Source organism: Polypterus senegalus, chromosome 1 (genome assembly GCF_016835505.1).
Source record: "Polypterus senegalus isolate Bchr_013 chromosome 1, ASM1683550v1, whole genome shotgun sequence".
Lineage (NCBI taxonomy): Eukaryota > Metazoa > Chordata > Cladistia > Polypteriformes > Polypteridae > Polypterus > Polypterus senegalus.
Window position 1 is genome coordinate 277,218,292 of NC_053154.1, and position 24,015 is coordinate 277,242,306.

The 24,015-nt window shown below is 36.8% G+C and overlaps 1 protein-coding gene across 1 annotated transcript in view; it reads right to left on the reverse strand.

Moving 5' to 3' along the window:
- Positions 1–24,015, reverse strand: part of abcc2 (ATP-binding cassette, sub-family C (CFTR/MRP), member 2) — a 174,423-nt gene that overhangs the window by 36,910 nt on the left and 113,498 nt on the right. Inside the window, exons 17-22 of the mRNA XM_039775026.1 lie at positions 16,911–17,087; positions 14,998–15,165; positions 9,727–9,907; positions 5,264–5,399; positions 5,041–5,158; positions 4,664–4,883 (exon numbers count right to left, since the gene is read on the reverse strand). Of these exons, the coding sequence (XP_039630960.1) occupies positions 4,664–4,883; positions 5,041–5,158; positions 5,264–5,399; positions 9,727–9,907; positions 14,998–15,165; positions 16,911–17,087 (1,000 nt within the window). The remainder of the gene's footprint in view (positions 1–4,663; positions 4,884–5,040; positions 5,159–5,263; positions 5,400–9,726; positions 9,908–14,997; positions 15,166–16,910; positions 17,088–24,015) is intronic.

Genomic DNA, 24,015 nt, shown 5'->3' on the forward strand with positions numbered 1-24,015 from the left:
ATATAGTGCTCTCAAAAATTTTTAAAACATGGTTCAAACAGAGTTCCAACAATCAGAAACATTAAAAGAACCAGAGTTAGACAGAGCTAAAACAACAAGTGTAGTCTGGACAGAGCTGATGTCAAAACACTGGAGGACAAAAAGACTGGCAACCGAATCAAAAGCAATCAGCAGGCTCGAACTCTGGGTGAAACAAAAACAAAAAACTCGACAGTTAATGTCACTTTCTCACACTGCAAAAAGGGTAATCTGTATTGAAATAACGTGAAGTGAAGAAAATTATAGAACATGTGGCTTTCCCTTGGAAAGGATGGTTGCCAAAACCAGGTGAACACAAAGAATGCAGGATGTTGGCATGTGGGTCATACACTACCTAATGATGGGTGGCACTATAGCCAGGAAAACTCCAAAATGGCAAAGTGATCACATTACCCATTGTGATTTGTCTGTGTATTAATTTTTATACATTCTCCTTTGGGGCTTCATATATTTAAAGCTATCTTTTGGAGGTTTCTTAACCAAGGATGTTGATTCTTGTACCAGATGTTTAATTGATTGTGTTATTATACTCATTTATTTTGAAATTTCTTCAATGCCACTTTTGTTTTTAAAAGAAGTTAAAATTTTTGTCCAGCAGTCGCTAGATGGCTTTGGCAATTGTTTTGGCAGAGTCATGGAGGTCAGGACCCCGATGTTAATCACGCAACTGGTTAAAGGGTCGTTTTTCGGAGCAGTTCTTCATTCAAGGTTTATGGATAGAAAAATATATTTTACATGGTAACTTTTGCCTCTTTGATTCTTCCTTACTGTATTTTTTATTCACATCTTGGTACTTTTGCTTAAGATCTTTTGATCTATGATATGTATTATTTAGGTTTTTTTCTCTCAATCTGTTTTCTAAAATCTTCTTGTGCTTCCATCATTATCATCAACATCATCATCATGCAATAATAAAATATTAAAACTAATAAACAGATAATTAATAAAAACATAAAATGATCAAAAGGTTATGATCTCTGCTTTGCTTAAACCATGTCACGTGTCACGCTGGTTCATGATGTCATGGGTGCCATTTTGCACTTGAAGCACATGGTGAGCAAATCCTTACTGACTGAAAGTAGGTGGAAACTCTGCTTGTTATGGTACAGCCAGAATTGCTGCTCTGGCTCAACAGTACACCTTTGAATATTAAATTGTTTTGTATTTATTTTTTTTATTGAGCTTTTATATCTTGTTGTAAATTCTTTTTCATTGAGTTTCATTGTATTGTTTATTAACGTAACACATTTTGGGTTATGTTAAGAATATACATAGTGTTATGTACCCTGCTAAGGTAGAAAAAACTATTTTGTTTGGCCAAAGTGTTTTAAAGTTTTTTTTGCTCTATCCTTATGATATTGTTGAACAGATTGAAGCACATGTTTGAAATGAAATATGCATTATTTAAAGCATAAGAAAATAGAAGGTGAAAGAAAACAAATTTAAGCTGTGATAGCTTCTGCAAAATTTCTGAACAGTTAAGCTGTTTACCCCATTATAATATTATTATTGTCTTTTGAAAACATATTTTTGTAGTGAAGGAACCACGCCGTGGGAAAAACTATGGCACTGCACATTTTCTAAGCATATATAGAAAGTTGAAAATGCATGCATGTAATCCAGTATACAGTAGAAGCAGACAGCACCATATTGGATTGGAAGTTTGGTTTTCCTCTCACATCCCCAAAGACACACAGAATGGGTTAACTAGTTATTCCAAATTGCAGGTATTTATTCATTTGCAGCTCTCTGGAAAGCCAGAGTGCGCTGTTGACTCTTCTCTTCTTCTCTCTGCAGACCAGAAGATTGACAACCGTGACACCACTGATGTCACTTAGGGATTTCGCCCACCTGGACCCGTCTCTTCCTGCCAAGATTCTTTTTTTTACTGGAAGCAATGCCATCTTAGCTTGTCTGCTCTGGAGACTTGCGTAGTTACTATATTTCTTTTCTGTTTAAAGCACTCGTGTCTTCTTTGAATATACAGGGTTTGCCTTCTAGGTGCTCCTAAAATCCTTAATCTGTATATGTCCTTTTGTTACTATATGTGTGTGTATATATATATATATACAGTAATCCCTCCTCGATCGCGGGGGTTGCATTCCAGAACCCCCCGCGATAGATGAAAATCCATGAAGTAGAAACCATATGTTTGTATGGTTATTTTTATATATTTTAAGCCCTTATAAACTGCCCCACACTGTTAACATTATTAGAGCACTCTAGACATGAAATAACACCCTTTAGTCAAAAGTTTAAACTGTGCTCCATGACAAGACAGAGATGACAGTTCTTTCTCACAATTAAAAGAATGCAAATAGATCTTCTCTTCAGGAGCAGAGAATTTCAGAGAGAGAGAGCGCTGGCAAAGAAAAGCAAACAATCAAAAAATCAATACGTGTGCTTTTAAGTTTGCCGCGGCATTTTTAGAGGAGCGTCAGTATCTTCTAAGCAAACAGCCCCTCTGCTCACATCTCCTCCGTCAGGCGCAGAGAACTTCAGAGAGAGAGAGAGAGAGAGAGTGAGATTAAAGCAGACGATCAAAAAATCAATAAGTGTGCTTTTGAAAGCACCGCGATAAAGCGGCATTACTTAGAGGTGCGTCCGTATCCACTAGGCAAACAGCTTCTGTGCAAACAGCCCCTCTGCTCACACCCCCTCCGTCAGGCGCAGAGAATGTCAGAGAGGGTGAGATAGAGGCAGAGAGAGACAAGCAAACAATCAAGCTCCGCGCGGGATGCATATCTTATAGCATTGAGGAGTTTTATTTAATATGTAATACGTGCTCTGATTGGGTAGCTTCTAAGCCATCCGCCAATAGCATCCCTTGTATGAAATCAACAGGGCAAACAAACTGAGGAAGCGTGTAGCATAAATTAAAAGACCCACTGTCTGCAGAAATCCGTGAACCAGCGAAAAATCTGTGATATATATTTAGATATGCTTACATTTAAAATCCGCGATAGAGTGAAGCCGCGAAAGTCGAAGCGCGATATAGCGAGGGATTACTGTATATATATATTGTGGCAGTAGGGGGCGCTAGTGCTCCCTTTAACCCTCAGGTACAACTCCAGACACCGGATAAAAGTCCAAGACTCTTTTATTCTTTTACAAGACAGTGCACCAAGCACCTCCCATACTACACTATTCATCAACCAATAACTAACTCCTAATAAACTCTCCTCCTCGCCCAGACACTTGCTCCTCTACCTTCCAGCTCAGTCAATCAATCAACCAATCAACATAAGCAGCACATTTTTGGCATGCAAGTTGAAAACCGGCATACTCAAAACAGCAGAGGGGAACAGTGACATTCGATCAAATGTGGGTTGGGGAGGGGGGTTCCCCACATGAAACTGTGAGCAACAGCTTGATTCAGTGACACTTGATCAAAGAAGGGAAAACTAACTGCTCCGAAAATTAACACAGGCAGAATGTGAAACAGAACCCATGACGCTTGAACTGTAGAAGTGCACTCCAACGATGCTTCAGTTATACTAAGCAGTACCCACAAATCAAGCATAGCATTAAGTCTTTCAGCAGAGGAATCATTGTCAATAGAATCAAAACTGTAATTTACGATCTTCATATTCCGTTCTACTAGTGCTCTGTAAGTTTTCTGGGACTTCCTCTACAGTATGTTAATTTTTTTAAGAAGATGACATTTCCCCAGTACAAACCTCAAGTCTTATTGTACATCAATAAAAAGAATCCCTTTGCAATGTCACAAAAACTGTATCCTTTCACTGTATGTGACTAAACGTAGGAGTTATTGATAAAATTTTAGATTTACTCAGCAGTGATGCATCGCTTGCCTCAGCATATACATGTTAAAATCACAACATGGAAATGTATGATTTATTAGAAAGAAGACACCCTTAGGTATTTAAAAATACCCTTATTGTTTTTGATCGATTTGTGGATTTATTACAAAGTACACAAACAACTTTGAAATATGGCGGTGTCCATCACATGCATAAGTGGCTACAATTTCTTGTCATTTTTGATGCAGTATCTTATATAGCAGAGAGGTTACATTATAATGTGACTTTTTATGATACACAGTTTCTGCGGAACACAGCCATGCTACATCTCTAGGTTGCCTGTAGTCAGAGAGATCACGATAAAGTTAAGTGGTATATGCTCAGTCTAACATGTTAGATCTGCATATAAGCTAACTTCACAGGCAGATTGTTTTATAGAAAAGGGACCCGATGTTGGTATAATGGTGGACTGTGGATTATGGACACAAAGAACTTCCATTTTAAATCATATAACCTAAGGATCTAATCCCATTTTTACAGTATTGAGTGACACTGGAGCAAATTGCCTTAACTATCTGAACTTTGTTTCTGGAAAGTGTGCATCGTATTGTGATGGTAATCACCAAAAGACCTCCATTCATTCATCCATGGTTGATAAAGGTTATCAGTGCCAGATATAGCTCTTCCATAACTGGGCAAAAGGCAAAAACAACCACTGCAGTAAACAGAAGAGCACCATAAGAGGTGATACAAAAACATAAAATGATATCTCCAGTGAGATGCTTCCCTGGGTCATTTTGCTATATTTTTACCCTTACATTAAATGAATCTGAAAGTATTATTTGACTAAACAGACATACCTTGAATGATCCCTAGAGCCCCAAAGACCCCCAATCTCATGTCACGTTGAGAGGCAGGATATGTTTCATTGTAATATTTCAAAGAATCACCAGTCCAGTCACTTAGCCACAGGTTCTGTCCAATGAAAGCCACATTCTGTATCAGATAGGCCAGGCATACAAGGATCGAATAACCCCATCCTATGGCTTGCAAGTACTTTAGATAAACTGAAAGCTTCACCTGAAAAGCAATTCATGAAAATAAGTGAAACCAAATGGTGGAATCCAGAGGAGCAACAAAAAATCTCATGATATAACAAAACAGGATGATACAAATGGCACCCCGCCCCTGCCCCAGATGAATTTCTAAGCAAAAATGGGAAGGGAAGCTTTCCTACCCTCCCGGTTTCCATAGCCTCCTTTTCGATCAGTCGCTGGCCCTTCTGTACAGTCTGAGTTGCCACCATATGGTCAGCTTGGGAAACTTTATTTGACAAGCTCTTCCTCTGCCTTTTACTATATAATAAAAAATGTGTTTGTTTTTTTTTAAATAAAAGGGCTTATTTTGTTTTTCTGTTTTGCAAGATATTAACCTGATTAACCATTCTTTATACTGCCTACCTGCCACGGCACATACTCCGCTGCAAACTGTTTTCACGTTTCATGGACACCGTTACTGCATCTTCGGGAGGGTCATCTGCTTGAGGCTCCAGACAGTCCTGAAATAGTTCTGTCTCTATGAAGTCTTCTGACATGTCTGTATGGCAAAGGGAGATTGCGTTTACTTGATACTTGATGTCTTCGCTTGCATATCTCTTAAACATCTACAGTGGGTATAATTAAAATAAATGTCAACTCTCTGCTATTGTGTATGCAGTTGGTAGGCATAAGTCATTAATCATAATGTGCTCCTGGGATACAAAATTATAGTTGAGGGTGTAACAGGAAGGACATCATCATGGCCACCATCCACACAAATAAAATACAAAAATAGGGTAAAAAATTTAATATTTATTGAGTCATGCAAGGGAGGGATAATGAAAAGGGACAAAACAAAGGAAAAAACAAACAGAAGATATGCTGTCAGGGGTCCTGAACCCCATTCTACCCACTAGGAAGGTTCTCATGTTCCACCAAATATAATTTCTTTTGGGAATAAAATAAAGAAAATTGAAAATAAAATAAAATAGAAAAAGGGTTTTGAATAGTGTTTTAAGCCAGAGATTGTAACCACAATCATAATCAGACAAGACTTGCAAAGAGTTTTTTTTTTAATCAAAATTCTGTTATTTTACCAGAGTCAAAATACTAGGATGCAAACCAAGTGGAGATAAAAGAGCCATAAGACAAAACCAGCATATTGAAATCAAGGCTATCTAACCACAGTAGTTGACTGATCAAATCCATATCTGGGACAAATGGGCTCCTGTGCCACCACTGTAATTTATTAGCATCTGAAAAAGATCCCCTAGCAACTCACTATCTGCCCAATGCGACACACTCGAAACTTAAATTACAATTTCCCCAACCAAGAAATAAAATCAAAGCCAAATACATGCATCTCATGAATCCAAAAAAATAATTCAAGGCCAAAAGACATTTTCTAATCTGCCAAAATCTGTCATGATTTATGATTTATATTCCTTTCTTGGAATCATTAGAGTCTTAAGAGTTGTTTATATCTTTTATAGGGTTTTGTAGCTTGTACAATTTGTTTCTGAGGTCTTTTTATCTTTGGTTAACACTAGAATCCCTGAAGCCTATGACAAAACTCATAATACATGGCCACCATAAATTCCTTTGCACCTCTACTCATCAGCGCCATATGCTTTTATTATAGTGACAATAATAGCAACTCAATACTCAAAACGCTTGGACTCAAACCGGCAACCTTTGGGTTATGAGGCAGCACTTCTTACCTCTGCACCATCCAAGAATACATATCAATGTTTTGTCGATTGACATTTGAGCTTGGGTTTGTAACTCATTGACCGCAACATGTAAATTAAATTATTTATTTTAATTTGGTTATATTCTTGAATAAAAGCGCATGTGTTTATTTCATATTTGGACTAAAATCTTCACACACTATACACTTCAAGTCATTAGTAGCATAACATGGAAAAAGTTTCTGCTTTAGGTATGTGTTCAGCATTTCTTGCCATGCATTTCGCTTCATTCTACCCTTACCCAGATCTTTGTAGACACAAAACACACATGAAATGTCTATATTCCAAATAATGATTACCCTATACAACTCCAGGCACCTCACTCCCAGATAAAGAGACTTGAGCTGGGAGAACTTTTTGGCCGAGTTGAGCTCTGTCGGGGTGGATGGAATAGCAGGCTGCTTGCTGCTTGTGCTGATCGACACATTTACAAAACAAAAGTATGTGTTCTTTCAGTTGCTTACAAAGCAACACGTAATCATTTCTTTCCTCTTTCATTAATATCTAGGTGAGTAACGTGTTCATTTTTTTTTACTTTTTCTGGTTTTCTTGCCTCAAGCAAATCAAAAGAAGACCTTACTTTTCAAAAACAACTAGAAAATAGTTTCATTAGATTTCCTAAATACTTAAAGCAAAATCAATTGAACTCCATGCTAAACAATAAACAATTAGACATATAAGCCAAAATTTAAAAAAGGTATTTTTTAGGTAATTCAAAAGTCAAGACACAATAATACTCTAATAAGGAAAAGGCTAAGCAATACAAGAATTCCAAACTGACCATAGCTCATACAATGCAACATTTTTACTGAAGTGAGTAAAGGGGAGCCAACAACAAGAGAACAAACCCAATGGTTGAGCTGTTAGTCTGGGGCCTGCATGACCCTCTAATAGCGGGTCAGACTGCTATCCCATTAGCAGCACACCTGCATGAATGTGTAGCCTCGCCCCCAGGGGTAAACATAAACAGGGAAAGGCAACAGAAAAGCTCAAACAAGATCATTACTAAAAAGAAAATTACAAAATGATTACCAAAAAGTAGCGTATACATAATAAAATACAGTAAATCCTCACTGAGGATTCTGTTCACCTGATTCACTTATCCAGTATTATAAAAGTCGTCTAATAACACCTATCTGCAGATAACATCCTTCCTGCTGTCTGCAAGACAGGGCAAAGGTGGACATCAAGAGGCTGTATTTGCAGCAGGAAAAAATAAATTTAGATAGGCGTTTTATTCATGAGCAACATGTGAGATTGAGCGATAGCAGGTCTGTGATACCCTTAAATGTCTGAGGCTGAATGCTCACTACATTGAATGGATTGACATGTGTCCACCTGGAGCTGCAAGGTGTAGGCAAGCTGTTGAACCCTGTTCATGATGGGGAGCAGGGCTTGAAATTGCTCAACATGAACAAGAAATTCCCAGTGTGTGGATCATAAGCTTGCACTGATTTAGTCTGTGACCTTTGTCCACACCATTTATTACAACAGATTGGATGGTTTAGTGTGGTCCTCCTTGCTGTGGTTGCTCACAGCCTCTGGCAGAGCAGCTAGAAGATGACTGTAAAGGTCCTGAAAATGTTTCTGTGGGTGAAATAGTGGAAGGATTATTACCAAGCCTCGAGGGGCAAGAGCAAGGGTCTGGTTTGTCTGTCAGACCCCTTCCTCACACACTGGTCCTACCTCGTCCTGGCATCCCACCTGAACCTAACTGCATTTTTCCCATTGGATCAGTTTTTCAGTACCTGCAGTTTCCAAATCAGTGTATTTTTTTCAGGAACATAACCCACATGGATAACAAGAATTAATTACAAATAAATTAAATAATAGAAAAAGGTAATTAACTGTGGTGGGCTTGTGCCCTGTGTTGGCTGGGCTGGCTCCAGCAGACCCCTGTGACCCTGTAGTTAGGATATAGCGGGTTGGATAATGGATGGATGGAAAAAGGTAATTAAACATGATTACATATAACAGCAATAAACAGAACAAAAGCCATCAAGCTTTGACATCCTGGTAGTACCTAATGTCTGCCAACTTCCTTCTAGCCAGACACCCTTTCACATTTAATAATTTCATTCTTTGTGTTTATTCTTATTTATAACTAGGGGGCTCTGCTCCCTACTCGCCTTGCTTGCCAATCCCCGTGTGGGCCCTACGCTCTAGTAATTTCCCAAATCTGCCACGTGTGACAAATCGTACTGTGCTTTTGAATAAACACAAATATCAACTCTGTCTTTGATATCTCCATCTTTCAAAACTATTATCGCTGTCAATTCATCACATGTTGGTTTATTATATATGCGAGCATGATCTTTCGGATTCATATAGAAATCCAAGAAAACTTCTTTGTCTGTGTTTTCAGATAAATTTTGTGTAAAGTGTGATACTTTTGGATGTATGGATTTGTATCTATTATTGGCTGTAGAATTTTTAATATATACAATCATTTAACACTTTCGATTCTATGTTAGCATCATTTCTCCGTGATCATAAAAATAAACCTGAATGAATTGTGGTTTCTTTGAAATTAAACTTGTAGTAGATTTAATTGTTGTGGGACCACAGATTCTCATAGCGTATGATCCTGAATCGTGTAAATCTACGTTTTGAGCACTGAGTGATGCGAATGTGAACAGATTATTGTAGATTTGGATATTTTGCCTGTAGTGTTTGTGGATTTCACTTTCACCATATAACAAATCTTTTAATTTTCATGGACATACCTCTTCATTGGGAAGAAGCACTACTTTTTCCTGATGGCAACACTAATTAGACAATCTACAAATCTCCGACTTAAACTTTAAAACCAAACAATATCTACATGGGACTTAAAATTATCTCTGAGAATGTCTCATCTGAGATTTCCTTTTATAATAGAGAGATTTACATTATTTTTGGCTTAACCCACTGGTAATCATTACAGCATGGGCTTAATTTGTGTAGAGTCCTCATGTTCTTCCCAAACCCACATTGGCTTGATATGAGAGTGTCTTGTGACAAATTAGAGGATCCAGTGACTATCTGTTATATCACAGATAGATTTATTTCCATAAACATAAACATAAGTTGGTCTGTCACAAGGACTGTGCAAATATGGAGAATGCTGAGATAAAGAGGCATAATGTGACACACCTTTTGTTTTCTGTTTTTTTTCATCATTTTTAGCATAGGTGCTAAGGAATTTAGAAAATGCCTTTCCACTGGCTTTCAGAGCCTGGTAAGAACCAACTTCAGAAACTTCTCCATTCACAAGCACAATGATTTCATCAACCTCAGGTAGGAATTTCACTCCATGGGTCACCAGGATTCTTGTCTGTAATAGAAAGATAACAGCGAGAGGATGGAGAGGTTAACTCTGGGATGAGCAACAACTTGCTAAGCAGCAACAGAATTACTCACTGCTACAGTACAGTAGGCCACCCCCTCCATCTAGCATAACCATCATCTTTGAGATAGATTTTGAGAATAAATAATTTCAGAATATTACAAAAGATGCATTTATCTTTGAAAAAGTAAAGAACTGTTTATTATTATTATTAATAATAATTATTATTATCATTATTTATTTAAAACTAGAAGGATAACTCCCACCCAATATCACTGTTTATATTATTTTTAAACACATTCCAGTTTAGGGAGTAAGCCCAACAGAGAAGCAATCAGGCAACGGGTAAACAGGTGATCAGACAGCTAGCTGAGCAAACTGAGGAGAAACACGAAACAACAAAAGATTAGGTACGAATTAGTTAAACTTGGTATTGATCTTGTTCTACTATTTACTGAGATAGCGCTTAGACCCAAGGATTGTCTCCTCTTAGTCTGGTCTTGATCCTCAGCTAGTATGGTATTACAGCATCTCAAGTACATTGCAATTGACCCTTTGTGTCTCCTGTTTAAATAAGTGGTGTTTTCAAAGGTGATTTAGGGTGGGACTGGATTAGGGTTAGTCACAGAAGTCATCATCTCTCTTTCTCTAATTGAGTGCACAGATTTTGTGAAGGAGGACAATAGTCAGTCTCAGAAAGTGAAAATTAAATGCTGCTGCATGACTTCTTTTACAATGTAACCATAATCCTGGCACACATAAGCAACATGAATATGTATTTGTATTGGCTAAAACCAATTCATTACTAATTGGTTGGTTTTTTTTTTGTTCATCAAACATATTATCATTTTGTAAAGTTCTAATTTATATTCAAAGGACTGAAGACAATAAATCCTAAAATCAACCATCTGAAGAGGAAGAGGAGAATCTATTGAATAGGAAAACTGAGAAATCATTCTGTCCTATCATGTCCAGAGAAACAATTCTCTTATTGGCTACAGGCTGGACTCTAGACTTCCAAATTACAGGTAGCCTAGACAACTGCATTGTGTTGGAAGTGGCAGTAATGTTAGTAGTATTGTTACACAACCTTCCTTGACCACGTATACATCTCACATGTGAGTAGCACCTTCGTATTTCTTTTACATTTCAATACAAAATATTTAAACCTGCACCATGGGTTAGTTATTAGCACTTCCCCGATTCCTACTTTGTGCTTAAAGCTGCTGGGATAGGTTCCATCTCCATGTTCCCATGAACTGAATTGAACAGGTATGGCTAGATAAGGTTAAATAAGGAATCCATATGGGTGGCCACATCTTGGTGTCTGCCCACCTTCTACAAATCCAGTTAAGCTCAGTAACATCTTCTCAACAAGGACACCAACTGACAGGATAACTGGATATTCATACTTCAGACCGTTCACACATTAGGTCTTAATGAAGTTAATGTGTTTCTTATGATCTAACAGGATAAAAACGCTAACATTACATTATCCTTTTCTGCTCATTTCCGCTACATCAAGTCCTGTACCAGATAGGCATTTGTTAGATGAGCAGTCACAGGTGTATACTCCATACTTAACACTCTAATTGTGGTATTCTCTTTTTTTGGATAAAATAGTTTACACTTACATTCATATTTTTATTTTCATTTTTTTTTACACTTAAACCTTGATATAGTGCATTGAAGTCCTTTTATCATGCATTATGGGTTGTTACTATTACCTTCTTTTTCTTTAAACTTTCTCCATATTTTTATATTTGTACATAAAGATTTCATTTTGGTTAATTTTGTTGTTTTACAACCACAGTTATCAGTTTCTTCTGACAGCCATTATTTTCTCTTTATTTGGATACTGATGTAAGTAACAACAACAACTTTTATTCTAATAGCACACTTTCATACAAACAAAGTAGCTCAAAGTGTTTCACAAGATGTCAAAGAAAAAGTTGTAAGGAAAGAAAAAACAAATAAACTTGATTAGGTGAGAATATTAATGAATAAGTAGATAAATAAATCCATACAATTTTATAAAACATAGGTATATAATCAGTAGAAGTGTTGAATCCTTATATGCAATATCATACATAATGTACTGTAAGTCTCTAAAGAGGAGTTCGGTGACAAAGTCTGATGGCCAGGAGGACAGAAATAGATCTCTTTGTTTAATCTGTACTATTTGCATATTCTAGTTCTTTCCCTTGTTTTCATATACAACTTTATTTTTCATCCAGTAATTAAACAATGGCCCAGAAGAAGAATTTATTCTACTTGAAACGTGTTGGCTGTAATCATCATTGCCCAAGCTATATAAATTATAACAGGACTTTAATTGTAACTCATGGCACACACCCTCTTGAGTTTTTGACTGTGTTTTTTGTAAACATTTATATTATTCAAAGTTCCCATGGATATTTCAGTGATTATAACATTTTATATTTCTTTTTTTTATTTTATTAATTTTATTCAAATCCATACAAATCAATCATTTTTTTACAAAAAGAATAATTGAGTTAAGGACAAATTGATCGCCACCCCTGAGAGAGAGAGCAAGGCAAACGGTGTGAAATTTAAGGCTTGTAAAAATACCTAAATTAATAAATTCTCTGTGCTTTATGAGCTTATTTTAAAATATTACTGATTAGATCCTGCCATGTTTTGAAAAAAGTCTATGGATCCTCTAACTATAATCCCCTTTATCTGATCAGTATTTCGACAATGTATTGGCAGTGGTTCAATGGCAATTGCAAACAGTAGTGGTGACAAGGGGCATCCTTGTCTCATAACACGTTCTAGTTTAAAGTAGTCTGAGCAAATGTTGTTGATATAAACTGAAGCTTCTGGGTTAGTATACAGTAATTTAATCCATGCACAAATGTTCGGGCCAAACCCAAACTTCTCCAATGTAGTAAAAAGGTATTTCCATTCAATCATGTCAAATGCTTTTTCTGCATCCAATGATAATAATATTTCTGGGGTGTTTGATTTAGTTGGTGAGTATATTACATTAAACAGGCGTCGAAGATTTGAAGATAAGTGTCGGCCCTTATTAAATCCAGTTTGACCTTGTGATATTACCGTGGGGAGCACTTTCTCCATCCTTCTAGCTATGATTTTCGAGAGTATTTTAATGTCATTATTCAGAAGTGAAATTGGTCTGTATGATACACGTTGTAATAAGTCCTTATTTTGTTTCGAAAAAACGGTGGCGAAAAGTTTGAGGAAGAGTTTGGTTATCTCTGGCTTCTGTAAATGTTGCTAATAGGAGGGGAGCTAGCTGAGCGGAGAATTTCTTGTAAAATTCTGCAGGGTAGCCATCAGGGCCTGCTGCTTTCCCATCTTGGAGTGACTTTATAGCATCTAGTAATTCTGATAATGCCAGAGGTTTATCAAGTTCCTCCACACTAAAAGTGTCTATTTGTGGTATTTGTAATGTATCCAGAAATGCATTAGATTGTGTATTGTCTTCTTTAAACTCAGTAGTATATAGGGATTTATAGTAGTCTCTGAAAGTGTGCATTATATTTTTGTGTCGACGATTTTATCTCCGTTCGCGTTAGTGATTACTGAGATTGCGTTGCGCACTTCTTGCTTGTGAATTTGTTAAGCTAAAAGCTTATTAGCTTTCTCTCATGTTCATAGTAATGATGTCTGGATTTATAAATTAGTTGTTCAGTTTCTTTAGTTGTCAGGAGGTTTAGTTCTGAATGCAGAGCCTGTCGTTTCCTATGTAGAGTCTCGCTTGGTAGTCTGGCATGTTCTTCATCTATTCTAGTAATTTCGCTTTTATCTCTGCTACTTTCTTGGTTTCTAATTTATTTCTGTGGGAAAGATATGAGATAATCTGTCCTCTTAAGAAGGCCTTAAGAGTTTCCCAGAGTATTCCTGCAGAGATCTCTGAGGATGTATTTGTCTCTAGAAAGAATTTGATTTGTTTGGATATAAATTCTGTACAATTAATATCTGCTAATAGAAGTGGGTTTGAGATGCCATCGGCAGGGTGAGTGTATGGGGCTTAGTAACTTTAGATCCAAAATCATAGGTGCGTGGTCAGAAATAACAATAGCATTGTATTTGCAAGATTTAATCATAGGCAAGAAGTTATTGTCTATAAAGAAATAATCAATCCTTGAGTAGCAATGATGTACTGGTGAGTAGAAAGAATATGTTCTTGAGTTTGGGTTTAAAAACCTCCAGGGGTCTGATAAGTTTTGATCAGTTATAAACTTTGTAATTATCTTTGCGGTGTTAAATGCCGTTCCCCCTGTGGAAGAAGTCCTATCTAAGAGTGGATTTAGAACACAATTAAAGTCCCCAGCCATTATAATTTTGTGAGTGTTCAGATTGTGAATGGATGCAAATAAATTTTGTATAAATTCCTTATCATCAACATTAGGTGCATAAACATTTATCAAGATCATTTTACAGTTAGATAAGTCTCCCATGACCATTACATATCTCCCTTCAGGATCCAATACTACATCTGATGCTACAAATGGGACTGTTCTATGTATGAGAATTCCCACACTTCTAGTTTTCTTTGTAAAACTAGAATGGAACATTTGGCCAGTCCAGTCTTTTTGCAGCCGGAACTGATCCTTGCTTAGTAAGTGGGTCTCCTGTAAAAATACTATTTTAGCATTTAGACCTGTTAGGTGAGAAAGTACTTTCTTTCTCTTTAATTCGTGATTCAGGCCTTTAACATTCCAGCTCACAAAGTTAACTGTCCTATCATGGAGACGTTGATTCTGAGTTTTTGATGTCATTTTATAGTCTTAACTGGAAGTGAGAGAGCTTCGGCCTTAATTTCCTATTTCCCCTAGAGTTATTGCCATGCAGCCTATTATTACGTTGGTAGTTATAATTATAAAGATTAAGAGGATAGATTAGGTATAGATCAAGCCTGCTCTCTTTCTCTTATATTTCTTTGTGTTAGATATTTTGCTTTACTGATGTTAATAACATTGATTCTAAATTAAATTCTTGTGATAATGTAAATTAACTCTTTTGTCAACTTGTTATATTTAAGGTATTTACCTAGTTTTCCTGCTTATCCATCAATTTATAAAACTTACCTTGTTTGCCAGGAGCCCTTTGGGTCCAATCACCTTTTCAAAAAGATGCTTTCCAACATGTGCATCCACAGCTGACAGAGGGTCATCCAGGATATAAAGATCCGTGTTGCTGTACACAGCCCTCGCCAGGCTAACCCGCTGCTTCTGACCCCCACTCAAGTTAATCCCCTGGTAAAAAACATTGAGTCAGCATTAAGAAAGCACACAGGGATATGAACTGGACATTTGGAGTGTCATTTTATGCTACATGCTGTGCCTAACAGGATGTGATTTCAACCTGTCATATGCAACGGATTTCAAACCATAGCTCTCTTTTGACTCATTATACAGCCCTGAGCTTGTTACTACATCCCGAATGCAAAACCCTTCAAGTCAACAACAGTACTGCATGCTGATCTTGTAAGTCACTGTGGGTAAAAAAATCAGCCAAATATTCTAAAGATAATTCAGACATGCTCAATTTGTTGCAGACCAGGAAAATTTAAAAAGTTTCAGTTAAGCCAATTGCTATTTTATGACCTGAAGTGTTTTGCTGCTAGTATTAAAATCTCTAACAAAGTGAGGTAATAAATAAAAAGATTTCTTTCCATAATTCAATAAAATTGAGCTTTTTTGCATAAAATATTTTTAAATGTATCTTTTACCATTAGATCAGTCACAAAGTTAGTGACTTGTATGACATTACTCTGTACCCACATGGCATAAATGTAACATGCAGTCGTATTGTTTACTCGTTAACACTAGAATCCCTGAAGCCTATGAAAAAAGGCATAATGCCGGGCCACCTTAAATTCCTTCACACCTCTCTATCAGCGTGTTTTGTTTTGCAAAAGTGTGAATCAGCACAAGCTGCCTACTATCCCATCCTCCCAAACCGACGGAGCTGAAATGAGACGCAGAGCTCAAGTCTGTTTATCTGGGTGTGAAGTGCCTTGAGTTGTATAGGATAAATAATATAATTTTATTTGGAATACATACATTTCATGTGTGTTCCATTTCTACCATAATCTGGATAAATATAGGATGACAAAAATGTGAGACAAGAAATTCTGAACAGATAATTAAAACAGAATTTTTTTCATGTATAATCGATACAATGTTGACGTGAAATGCATAATATGTGAAGACTGAAGTTCAAATATCAAATAAATACTTTCACAAAAGGTATGACAAAACAAGTGCCCCTTTATTCAAGAATATAACCAAAGAAAAAGAAATTATTCAATTTACATTTTGCTGTCAATATGTAAAAATCAAAGTCCATTTATAAATCACATTGGCTTTTTAGGTTATATTCTTGAATAAAGGTGCACTAGTTTTGTTATACCTTTTGTGAAAGTGTTTATTTAATACTTGATCTTCAGTCTTCACACATTATACATTTCACATCAACATTTCAGAAATTATACATGAAAAAAGTTTATGTTTTAGTTATGTCTTCAACTTTTCCTGCCTCACATTTCCTGTCATCCTACATTTATCCAGGTTGTTGCAGACATAGAACACACATTAAATGTATGTATTCCAAATAAAGATATATTATTTACCCTATACAATTCCAGGCACCTCACACCCAGATAAATAGACTTGAGCTGGGAGAACTTCAACTGCATTGGTGGGGGATGAGATAGCAGGCTGCTTGCTGCTTGGGCTGATTGACACAATTGCAAAACAAAGACTGTGACTTTTTTTCGTAGGCTTCAGGGATTCTAGTGTTAATGCTTTAGCTACTAATGCTTAGTGCTGCAGATATGCAAGTGTGGTTGAAAAAATACCTACCACATTCAGTCACTCAAGAATATAAAGTAAAAGAATAGATACACAGGACATTTGATAGACTTGGGTTACTAAAAAGAAAATTAATCTAAAATCAAAGCACTGGTTAGTTGCACAGAGGAGCACACAGTCCTAACCTTCTCTCCGATTTCCGTGAGGTCTTTCCCTGGAAGAAGAGGCAGGTCTGGCAGCAGAGCACAGGCCTCCAGGGCTGCCTGGTAGCGACTCATTTCCAGATCTGAGCCAAACAGGATGTTGTCTCGCAGGGTAGCATTCTGAATCCAGGCTTGCTGAGGTACATAGGCCATAGAGCCCTGTTAATAAACATCAATAATCAATGAGTCAAAATAATCGTGAAAATACAGAATGTGGATTGTAGTGATATTTGGGCTTTTTAAAACCCTTTTAGTGGACTTATCATTAGGTAGTCCATATTTATTTTACAGCATTTGGCAGTTCACTCAGTTTGAAATTTGAAATGATCTTGTATGAGCAGAAGTATAGGTGTGTGCAATGGACCAGCGTCCTGTCTGGGGATTTTTCATGTCTTGTGTCCAGTGCTTCCAGGATTAGACTCCTGCATTCTACAATGCTGAATCAGATTAAGTAGGCTTTACAATGTTATACCACATTTGGTTCAAATCAAAGTGCATATAACAAGTGCACAGCACAACTCATAGTGCTTCTACAAGTGGAGGCAGCCTTAGTTAAAGTGAGCTGATCAAGTTGATGTAGTTAGTCAGTGGGTTTAGACTAAGCCAGCAACCCTGAGCTTTTAATTTTGTTTGTCTTAATGTTTTTATTGTATTTATCATCATAGCTAGTATATACATATGTTGTGATCTGATTTTGTTTGCATTTTCTTGCATGTCATGTAGGATTTTGCACTTTACTATTATTTTGTGTTAGTATATTTCATTTGCTATTCTTACAAGGCAACATTATTTTGCTTAAATGGTAGAGATTTTGTGTTAGACATGGCCATGACCATATTGTTTACTGATGCAATGCCAGTTGCTGTTCCTGTGACATGGAAGTCATATGATGTTTTTTATGTCATTATTCATATACAGTACTATGTAAGAAGGTGGCTCACATCCCAGTCAACTTAGCTTTGGTTCATGTTACACAACTCAGTCTGTCTTGGCGCTAGTTAATAGTAATTAACTCAATATCTTTTTTGGATTTTTTAAAAATTGAATTCTTTGTGGTTAATTTTGAGTTTTGTTAGTGCCTTTTGTTCTGACAGCAGTGTAAGTTTGATTCCTCCAGAACTTCTAACTCTGGCCTGTTTTCAAAGATATCTGCCTGATCATAAACTAATGACATCATCCCATGGTTTTACTACTCTAATCTTTCTTTTGACCACCATGTCCATAACAATAAACTGGTGCCTACACTGATTGAGCAGTGTCACATGAAAAACGTAATTCCTTGCGGACTCATCTTAGGGAAAATGGTATTTAATGAAATTTTTTAAGGCCTATGAGGGCTTCTCACATCATGTGTCAATTCATTTGTCCAATTAAACCTTCATATGTTATAATTTGTTCTAGCGCTTGCCTTTGATCCATAGCTCATTCCCTTTGGTCTTTTTGGTTTTGTCCTTGCTTATTAGGGTCTGAATTCCTTCAGTTACCCACAGCTGGTTAATGTTGCTCAGGCTGCAAACCCAAAGTCAGTCCTTGGTGGACTTAATAGCTTAACTATTAATTAAAGTGAGATTATTTAGTGGAAAGTTTGTTTTCTCACAACTGGTTATGTCCTAGAAATTCTAGCTTACTTTTAGCACTCCAGTGTAGTTATTTAGGCAATGTGTGTTTCTGGATCCACCTTTTGGATTTAATGTCTCATCACCTTCTGTTTCTCCTGTTTGACTTTTAATAAGTTGGTTTTAATGTCTTTTCCTTTGTTGTTTCTCAAAGCGTTCTTCCGGTCAACTTTTAATCTTGTTAAAGTATTTTTGAGCTCCTTCTGCTCCTGTGTCATCCCCTTGTTTACAATTAATTTAGTTACTAAACTGGTTTCTTTAAGAGTTTTCAATAAAAGTCAGAGTTCTTGTTTAACTTATACCTTGAGATACCTGAGATGTCTATCTTAGATGGAAATATTTGGTCCAATTCAAGCAGGACACTCAGAGATCCAGTGAAATGTGAATGCATTTACTTTTTATATTCCTGCTGTTTAGAAGACTACACATGCCTACACTTGATAAAACGGCTTCACATTAAATTGGTATTATAGACTTGGAGTGCTTCACAGTTTGTCTTCTCAGTTGTCTCTGCAGTTAGGCACATTAAGAGCACTTAAAAATGTCTGTAAGACCAAAGATAAAGAAAGTATTGTAGTGAAGTGTGTGGAATCCTACACAGCACTTTGATTGTTATTTACGACTTAGATGACAGATGTATTGATTACTATTTTATAATATCTACTTAGCGAGATGGGACAACAAATACTTGAAATAGCTAACATTCACACTCCAGGGGCCCTGTAAGGTCTGACTGGCTGGTGTCATTGAACTGGCTGGAGTGGTCATGGTATATCGAAGGAGTCAGGACGGTAGCAGTAGACATCTGACATTAAAAACGATGATCAATTCCATGTCGAAGAAGCATTAAGGAGAAGGCTGTAATGAATACTATTTATGGATTTTCTGATTTTTTTTTCACTTTTGCTGTTTCAGGGAGATGAAGAATAAGAGCAACTAATTACTTATATTCATTTGATTTGATACATACTAGCTAAACATAGGAGAGGTGTGGTGGTGCAGTGGCTTGCACTACAACATCTTAGATACACTGAATCCAGGATCAGATCCTCATCCTGTTACTATGCTGTGCAAGAGAGTTTTGTCCTATTAATCTTCTTACAAAAACATTCCATATAGGTTCATTGAACTTTCTAAAATGACATAGTACTATTGAGCATAAGATTCAATGGATTAGCATTGCACCCAAGGTTGATGTCTGCCTTAAACCCAGAGGTGGAAAGAGTACTAAAAAATTACCCATGGAGTATTGATACAAAGGCAAAAATTTACTTTGGTTAAAGTATCTGAAATTTAAATTACTCAAATAAAAGTAAAAAAAAAACAATTAAAAAAATTACTCAAGTACAAGAACAATTTAGTTTCTTAAAAAAATACTTATTTTAATATAATAGATTGTATTCCCTTTTTTGAATATATCATTTGTAGTAAGCAAGAATGCAGCCAAGTAGAATTGTTACTATACAAATATGCTTTTTAGATTTAAAATACTTTAAAATTTACTTTACAATTCCCTATATAGTCTACTCGAGCACAATAACAAATATAAATGTAACACGTTATTTTCCACCAGTACTTGCACCTGATTCTGTAAACATACAGTAGCCTACAGCTGTCAGGGTTCATATAATTTTGCTGTTTTATTTTTATTTGATTCATTTTTAGGGATTTTTTGGGGATGTTTCCACTGGCTCCATTCAGTGTTTCTGCTGTTGAAATCCGTGCGCATTGTTAGGGTGCATTGTGCATCTGTAGCATACACGTGTGCTTACATGTAACATTATAGTGAACATCTTAGCACCGTAAGCTATAAGGGAGCTCTCCTAGCAAAACCTGCTAAAAGAAGGCTTTCTGACGTCAAGACCCCAAGTTTGTGATCAGACTCCCTGATGAGGACGTGAAACGGAGAGCTGATTACTAAACTTATAACCAGAAGATGGAAAATTAGTGATCGAACCCCCTAATGGTAAGTAAAGTATCAAAGTCAAATAAACAATGCCAGGCCATTAACAACACAATATAAAAAGGATTTGTCTGTGAACAAAAAAAAATACAGGGAATTTGTTGTAAGTTTGGAGTTTATCACAAAGGTAGGACACTCTACAAGGATAGTATGCCGTCATCTTTTGTAGTCTCAGGGGTGATGGCGTTATAAACAGTGTGACACCAGTCCCATGATGGCAACAATGATGATAACCGCGGCAATGCTCACAATGCTTGTGATTTAATCTCACAAGTTGCCAAGGTGGTGTGATGTTTTCAAAAACATCCAGGGAAGTAGGCCAGAATCCCACCAGCCTTTCCAGAGTGTCTGGCTTCAGGCTGCACGGGGCAAAATGTGGTACACTCACTAAGTTCAAGAATATATTCTGTAATGTCCCAAAACACACTCAAAATGCCCCACAAGGGAGAGAATCACCCCTGGCTTGTATAGAACAAGGTATCTTTATTAAAGAGGATTTATTGAATTAAAAGAAAAAAATATGATGAAGGGTAAAAAAAGAGCAAATATTCTAAAAAGCACAATCCATAAAGGGATTCGGAATACACAGCAAGAAGTTCAAAAGCCAGTAATCAGAGTCCAAAAGAAGTGCAAAATACTTACAATAGATACCAAAAACCGGGGTGCATTCAGATGAAGCTTAATGGGTATCAATTCCCAGCCTGCCTTGATAGGGCTGGGGTGGTCCCTTACCTGTGATTAGCTGCCTCTTGTGGACCCACCCATAAAATACAATGAACAATAATTAAAAAAAGAAACAAATAATACTGAAAGGAAACACTTTAAATATGAGCCAGGGGAGGAACCATGAGGATTGTTTAATGGAGGATCTTTTTGAGTTCTAGAAAAAAAAACAAAAAAGCAGAAAAGGACAATGAAAGTGGAGTGGTGGCAGGGGTGAAGGTTAGGGTCACACTAGAACATTAGAACAATCTGAATGAGCACAGTCCATTCAGCCCAACTCAGCTCACCACGTAATTCTTCTAAAAAACATCAAGTCTAGCTTTGAAAGATCCTAAAATCTTACTGTCTACAAGGCTACTTGCTAGCTTATTCCAAGGGTCTCACTAACAATATTAAACATCAAATTCTATTCTACCATGAATCAGGGTCATATTGTTTAATAAGAGAAAAGTATATTTGAATCAATCTACTTTATATCCAGCCAGAATCTCAAAAGATCTGAAAGGACCAAGAACATGTGAGAGATCAGACAGGGTGTCACATAAAAAGTAATATATTATCAGCATTCAGGGAAATATTGTAGTGAACATAGGGCTATGGCCTTATAATGGCTTTAAGTTTTATAAAGGAGGCCCATGGGCATTTAACATGGAGACGCCCTCACAGCAAAGCCAGGTTACTTAAAGAGGATTTAATATTAAAAAGAGATGCATTAGAGTTACCTGCACAAAGCTCAGAACAGAACTCCATGAAACATTTTTTTATTTCAGATTGTTAGTGAAAAGCCATGACTTTGTTGAAATAACAGTGAAAGAATTTGATTGCTGAAGCCTCAATGCTCAGTAAAATAAAGATGTAGAAATACCCTCTGTAAATCAAAACCATAGAAAAAAATGATATGAACTCAGATAAAAAAATATAAAGCTCAGAAAAAAAAATGAATAAAATGTCAGTATCATAACAGAACGGAGAAAATCATTCCTGACAGAGAAAGCCAGAGGATGACAAATAAAAATAAAATACAGTCTGGAATGAAACAAATGACAAGGAGAAATGATGAAATATACTTCAGCTGAAGGAATGACCCATGTAAAAGAGCCCACTAAATTTCACTCAGATGCAAGTTTTCAGAATGAGCGAGTGGAATGGAGGGTGTGTCAATGGGCATGGATAAGAAATCTATATAACAGGTGTGCCATGTAGGTGCTGGCATGGATTGCAAGAATTATTTTAAAATCTTTAAGACTAAGGATGTAGTTGGTCACATAGGGGAGAAATAAAGGCTGATATGGAGTTAAGCATAGGATGAACACAGAGCAAGTTTCTTTGATTAACATTGTCACACTCGCGTGTGGCAGCTAAAGGGCTTCAGTAAGGGCAATTCCAAATCATACCGTGAGGTGGCAGAGTGCACTGACTCTTTTTCTCCCTTTCCTGTAGACCATTCACGGGAGATTCCACCTGGCCCTCTTGATGTCACTTCCGGGACCGAGCCTATGGAAGGAGACCCTTATGAGCCCAACCCCTTTGATCTCACTTCCTGTCTTCCCCTTTAAAAGCCTCCACCTTTTCCCTACTCCCTCAGTTCTGTTTTGGACTCAGTTTTGTGCACAGCAGTGCTATCATTTAAACGACGATTTGCAGCCAGGAAACTAAATATACAGGTGGCTGCCCCAAACCTTGCTATGGTTCTTTGTGGCTTTTGTGACAACATACAGTACAGTATAGCAATCTCTGCCTTCGGAGTCAAAGCTGAGGACATTTAAATGAAGGTAACAGTACCTACACTGTACACTCACCATTTAATTTTAGAAGCAGAAACAACCACAGAATTTGTTTGTTTGCAAATCTGAGCACATCTTTACCAAATAACTTGGTTCTTGCAAAAATACAAGATATTTTCTTGCACCATCAACAATGTACCACATTAGTCCTTTTGATATTTGAACCAAGACGACTAACACTCCCCTGATAACAGACTGGAATCAAATGTATGTTTTTATTCTAAAATAGTAAGAATACGAGCAGCTCAATTCTCAAGACATACTCGTCCGGAATCAAACCCATGAAGTTTTGATTACCAGTCAACAGTTGATACCGTTGCACCACCGAAGCGGTCGTAGCAAATGCGTGTCAATGTCGCACCCTAACGTGGGTTCTTTTTCTGCAGTTATATTTTTGAATAGAAGCGCACTTGTTCTTTTATATTTGTAGCTTTTGTGAAAGTGTTTCTTTAATATTTGGCTTCACACATTATACACTTCATGCCTACGTTTTGTCAATTATTACTAAAACATGAAAAAGTTTCTGTTTTAATGATGTGTTTACATAGATCATTGTAGACACGTAACACACATGAAATACATGTGTTCCAAATACTATTCCAAATATAGTATTTATAAAAGGTGTGGATGGATGGATGTCATTTTGCTTGACTTCTCACTCTATACAACTCTAAGCAACTGACATGTAGGTAAACAGACTTGAGCTGAGAAAACTGTGCGGCGGTGGGGGGATGCGATAGCAGACTGCTTGCTGCTTATCGACCCATTTACAGGACAAAAGACGCTGATGAAGAGGTGCGAAGCGATTTAAGTTGGGACGGATCTACGAGTTTTTTTTTACAAATAAAAAACTGAAATATGACATCTCAGACCCTTTTTTCAGTACTTTGTTAAAGCTCCTTAGGCAGCGATTACAGCAGTGTGTCTTTATGGGTTTGACATGACAAGCTTCACACACCTGGATTTGGGGGTCTCTGATGGTCCTCTCACGCTATTTTCAG